The sequence below is a fragment of the Rhinopithecus bieti genome, unplaced genomic scaffold, assembly GCF_001698545.2.
Source record: "Rhinopithecus bieti isolate Rb0 unplaced genomic scaffold, ASM169854v2 scaffold_2409, whole genome shotgun sequence".
NCBI lineage: Eukaryota > Metazoa > Chordata > Mammalia > Primates > Cercopithecidae > Rhinopithecus > Rhinopithecus bieti.
The window spans coordinates 268,521-274,514 of record NW_016803686.1 but is presented as its reverse complement, the minus strand read 5'-3'; the positions used below and the strand labels follow the sequence as shown (position 1 = coordinate 274,514).

General features: G+C 48.1%; 1 protein-coding gene across 1 annotated transcript in view; it reads right to left on the bottom strand.

Annotated features, from left to right (window-relative positions):
• The window catches only part of KIF2A (kinesin family member 2A), an 86,424-nt gene extending 81,389 nt beyond the window's left edge, over positions 1-5,035 (bottom strand). The window contains 1 exon segment of the mRNA XM_017850638.1: positions 3,885-5,035. Within this exon segment, the coding sequence (XP_017706127.1) occupies positions 3,885-4,350 (466 nt within the window). The 5' untranslated portion in view covers positions 4,351-5,035.
• Between the last annotated feature and the right edge of the window lie 959 nt (positions 5,036-5,994).

Below are 5,994 nucleotides of genomic sequence, written 5' to 3'. Positions count from 1 at the left end.
GGGGTGGGGGTGGGAGTGGGGGTAACGACACACAGATGCATTCAGAGAATTTACGAGTCATTAGAGGCTGGGTGCAGTGGCTCACACTTGTAATCCCAGCAGTACTTTGGGAGGCTGAGGTGGGTGGATCACTTGAGGCCAGGAGTTCGAGACCAGCCTGGCCAACGTGGCAAAAACCTGTCACTACTAAAACTACAAAAATTAGCCAGGCATGGTGGCACACACCTGTAGTCCCAGCTACCTGGGAGGCTGAGGCATGAGAATCGCTTGAACCCGGCAGGCAGAGGTGCAGTGAGTGGAGATCGCACCACTGACAGAGCGAGTCTCCGCTCAAAAAAAAAAAAAGAAGTATTAGTTATTAGTAAGTCCCATTATCCCATGCAGTTTAAAAACATAATATTAAGAATATGTACCCATAGGTATGAGCTGAGAGGGGTTGGAAAAAAAAAAGTTACAGACCCAAACATTAATACTTAAGGAAATATGCTGTCTCATGAATAATACAGAATAATCTAGGAATTCAGATGCTGACTGGCCATCTGGTTTTAGTAATCAGTGAAGACTCATTAGGATAGTTTTCATCACGGTCTTGAAAAATAGGAATAAGCTCATTTTAGTGTACCTGTTTGCCCTTGGAATATGTTTATTAGTATAAGAGCATCACTGATGGGAAAAGCATGGTCTGAAATAGGGACATGGATCACCATCAGCAAGCAAAAAGAAAAACATCAAGTCACCAGTTAATAATGGTCTGAAGCGGGACATGGATGAAGCTGGAAACCATTATTCTGAGCAAACTATCACAAGGACAAAAAAACAAACACTGCATGTTCTCACTCATAGGTGGGAAGTGAACAAGAGAACACTAGGACACAGGAAGGGAAACATCATACACCCCGGCCTGTCATGGGGTGGGGAGAGGGGAGAGGGACAGCATTAGGAGATACACCTAATGTAAATGAGGAGTTAATGGATGCAGCACACCAACATGGCACATGTATAAATATGTAACAAACCTGCACATGTTCCCTAGAACTTAAAAGTAAAACTTAAAGTAGAACTTAAAACATGTTGTGCACATGTTCCCTAGAACTTAAAGTATTTAAAAAAAATGGTCTGAAGCAGCCCTTCTTTACTGATGTCATTTCTACTGTCTCAAATATTAGTGTTTATCCAACTGCAAAGTTTATTTTTGTTATAATAACCACTAGTGTTTTATCCAATACAGATCTGTTATGCAAGTGAGAGGAAGCAAACAAGCTTCTTTAAAGTGAAAAAGGGAAAGCTTGAGGGGCATTCTCCCAGACATCAATTTCTACTGTGAAACACTACTGTCCAATGCAAATGATCCTTCCCTTCTTTCCAAGTTCTCTACTAATCTTCTGCCTTCCACCAACTCCATCATGCATCTCTGAGGCAAATAAAAAGATACATGACCATAGGTTAGGATAATAACACACGATAATGACTTCCATAATTCCTTATAGGCAACCCGCTTTTGAAACGTGGTTTTAGATTAGTAGCACTTATGTAAGAACACAAAGGTCTTGTATGTCTGGGGACTTCTGGTATAGGCTGAAGGTGAAGGCTGAAAAGAACCCAAAACTGCTTCAAGTTCAATAAATTTAAATAAAATATGCTCCATAGAAGTTAAAATGTATACATCAAATATCATATACTTTTTTCTGATAAGGTTTCAAAGTTAGCATCTATACTAATAAAGACTTATAAGAGTGTAAAGAATTTACACATTTTATTGCACCCTAATTTTAAAAAAAAGAAATTTCATTGTGCATATCTGAGGTTTACAACATGATGCTATGGAATATAGACAGCAAAATGGTGAAGCAGATTAACATAGCTTCATTTCACATAATTACTTCTTTAATAAGAGCTGCTAAAATCTACTTATTTAACAAAAATCTTTAATAAATTTTACTAACATTGGTCCCCCTGTATCTCTAAACTTGTTCATCCTACATATCTGCTATTTTGTATCCTTGACCTACATCTCCCCATTTCCTCTCCTTCTCCCCACCAGCAGTAGTAACCACTGTTTCATTCTGTGTATTTTAGCTCCTTAAAAACACATTCCACATGAGTGAGATTATGCAATATTTTCCTTAGTGTCTGGCTTATTTCATTTAATTTAATGTCCTTCCAAGTCCATCTACGTTGTGGTAAATAGTAGGATCTCCTTTTTTAAGGCTGAATAATGTTCCACTGTGCGTTGTCTATACACACACATAAACATATATACACACACAGAACAATTTCTTTAGCCATTCGTCACCCATCGATGGACATTTAGGTTGCTTCCCTATCTTGGCTACTATGAATAATGCTGCAATGAACATGAGACTGCAGATATCTTCACAAAGTGGTGATTTCCTCTCCCTTGGGGGTATACCTGGGACAGGGGTTGCTGTGCACCCAGAATCTTCAAAACAATATGTAAATCCTACTTTTGCTGGTATACTGTGAACTCGTATTTACCTAAAAAAATGACATTAACAGCACTCTTTCAAGAAAGTAATTTGAAGAGAAAATACAAAAGAAACCTCAACCGAAGTAAAAAAGGTATCTCTTTCCCATCAGTGTTACTGGTAACTTCTAAAGCCCTAAGCAGTATAATTTATCTTTTCACATACAGGATAATGATGGTTTCAGTTGTTACCACCAATTACCTCAAATATAATGGAGGAAAAAAATCATTAGCTATATAGGGTCTTCCAATATATCATACACACAATATGAAAATCAACCTGGCTTCACATAACTTGGTCAAACCTGGCAGAATCCAAGGGGGGCGTGGACGTGAAAGCCAAGTTACTACTGACTAGGCTAGGCTAAAGGCCAATACATTAAGCCACACATAAAAGGAATCGAGGCCAGGCGCGGGGGCTCACGCCTGTAATCCCAACACGTTGGGAGGTCGAGGCGGGTGGATCACCTGAGGTCAGGAGTTCGAGACCAGCCTGGTCAACATGGTGAAACCCCGTCTCTACTAAAAATACAAAAAATTAGCTGGGCGTGGTGACCGGCGCCTGTAATCCCAGCTACTCGGGAGGCCAAGGCAGGAGCATAGCTTAAACACGGGAGGCGGAGGTTGCAGTGGGCCGAGATCGTACCACTGCACTCCAGCCTGGGTGAAACTCCGTCTCAAAAAAAAAAAAAAAAAAGAAAGAAAGAAAAAAAGGAGTCGATAAGAGAGATGAAGTCAGGAACACTGCTCAACTCGAGATTATCACACAGCTCTCGTTCTTTCAATATTGGTACCTAAAGAAAATAATTTCACTTATCTCCCTCCGTGCATTTATTCCTTTACAATATGAATTATTTCCAATCTGGCTGGCGTATCTGACTCCACACCCCAAGCTAGTGACATAAAACACTTTCCCCAAGAGAAACCTACAGAAAGATACATAAGCCTAAGGCTCTTAAAAAAAAAAATGAGGCATGTGTCTTCACCTCGCCTTACACTTTTCTCAGTTACCTCTCTCGAGGGTGTGAAAATATCAACATCCGGTCGCCCACCCCCACACCCTCTCAGCAGTGCCTCGCATTGACTCTGCTCATCCCCTATCCTTCCCTTTACATTCTCATCACCTTGGAGAAGCCCATCGAATATTTCTTCGCATTGCTCCCCCACCCTTATTTATGGCTCAGCGCGATATTCTCCACATCTTTCTCCAAGGAAGTGGCAAAAAAGAAAGCAGCATGGTCGAGAACGAAAGCCGGGGAGGTCTGACAACCAGACGGCAGTTTAAGGCGACGGGATTGGCTCTTTCCCCCCAATCTCGGCCTCCGACCAGCAGTCGGTTCTCTAAACGAGAAATCGCTGGTCTTCCCGCTCCCCCACCCCCATCCCCGTCAAAGGCCACGCCGGTAAAATGCGAAGACCGAGGGGAAGCGCGAGGCAGGGTCATCCCTAACGAAACCCGCTCCCTCCCGGGCTGGTGTCCCCGGCGGGGCTGGAGACTGCGGGGGGAGGAGCGAGCGGCCCCCGCCCAGAGACCCCCGGAGACGCGACCCTCGACACCTGGGCCCTTTGCCCACCCGGCTTCCCTTCCCCGCGGCCCGGCCCAGAGAACTGCAACGGCGCCCGGGCGGACCCCACGCCGGCCTCACTGGCACACACGCCACACACAAAAGCGCCGCGGCCGCCGCCTTCCCGCCCCCACAGCCCGGCGAAGCAATCAATGAGGCGGCCGGCGCCCGCGTCCCCTCCGTGCACACCCGAACGCGGGGCCGGGCGGGCCAGCGGGGCTGGCAGCGCGGCTCACCATCGCTGCGCTTGATCTCCACGTAAATCCCGATCTGGATCTTGCCGAAGTTGGCCGTTGCCATCACCTCATCTGGAGCAGCGGCAGCGGGCCGAGGGAGGGGAACCGGAGGACGGAAAAGGCGGGGAGGGGGCGGGGTAGGTGTGGGAGGGGGAGCGGTTGCCCGCGGCCGCGCCGGCCCGGGCGACAGCGTGAACGCGAGCGGGGCCGCGAGGAGCAGTTGTGGGGAAGCAGGCGGAGGCCCCGGGCCTGCAGGCCGGCAGGAGGACGCGCACGCCGGTTAGTCGGGGTGAAGCTAGGGCCGGGGCCGTGAGGCGGCGCGGGGTAGAGTGGGAAGGCCCGCGCCGCCAGCCCGGGAGCCGACGCTGGGGAGGCGGGGCGCCGCGCGCCTGCGCAGAGCGCGCCTCGGCGTCTCGTCTTCCTCTTCGGCTTGCCTCTCCCGGCTGCCTCCAGGTGGCCCCGCCCAGCTCTGCAGCGGGGCGGGCGGCGGCCGCGGCTTATCCGGCCGCTGTAGCGGTGCGCTCTTGGCGCGGCCCCCAGCTAGCCAGCGTCGTGTTTGATTTCAGCGCGCGGCCTAGAAGACGCGGGAAGCGTCGCGCTGAGCTTTCTTGCCCTCTCGCTTCTGTGAATTGGCGCTGTTGCCGGAATGGGTTAAAGGCCACGTGGTTTCAGGGCTTTCCAGCGGGCTGAGGGATGTGAATTCAAGGGCCCTCAGTTGACGGTATGGGCTCGGTGTTTTCATAGGAAGGTGGCACCTATTTCCGCTTACAGGTAGCTGACCCAAGCAGCCTTCCCAAGCACACTTGGTTCAGGTTTCCCATTCGGTTACGCTGGAAGGGAAGAAACACCTTTGAGGTGTCACCTACCCTAAATCGAAATGAAGATCAACCCCTTTATAGTCTTGCCTTATAGTTCATCACGCTCAAAAGGAAGCTCTGTGGTGGGACGTCCTTAACTGTTCAGATTATGAGGCATCAGATGCTGGTGTCCTGTTTCTGCTGAGGATTCAAGACTTACTTGCCTTGGCCTGTAAAGCCAACAACTGTGACTCAATGAAAGAAGGCAGACACATAAGGTTGACCAGGGAATGTGTCTTTCTGCAGTCATTTAATTAGTCTGACCACATCAGCAATGTGGAAAGCAAGACTCTCCATCCTGGCAGAGCAGGAAGGCCACGTGGACCGGGGCCCAGGAAACTGTATTTATAGCACCGTGTAAAAACCTCCAAACGTCTAACTCCTGCTTGTAGTACTGGCAATTGGTATGTAGGAAACGACACTTTTCATAGCCTACTTTCCCCAGTCATTGTTTTTTGTTGTTGTTTTGTTTTGTTTTGTTTTTGAGAGGGAGTCTTGCTCTGTCGCTCAGGCTGGAGTGCAGTGGCGCGATCGCCTTTCACTGTAATCTCCGCCACCTGGGTTCAAGTGATTCTCATGCCTCAGCCTTCCGAGTAGCTGGGATTACAGGCCCGCGCCACCACGCCCTGCTAATTTTTGTATTTTTAGTAGAAGACGGGGTTTCACCATGTTGGCCAGGCTAGTCTCAAAATCCTGACCTCAGGTGATCCACCTGCCTCCGCCTCCCAGAGTGCTGAGATTACAGGCATGAGCCACCGCGCCCGGCCTTCCCTAGTCATTGTTAATATCCCTGTAACAATAACTACAAATATACAATTTAAAATTTAAAAATTGGAAACTGGATATATACA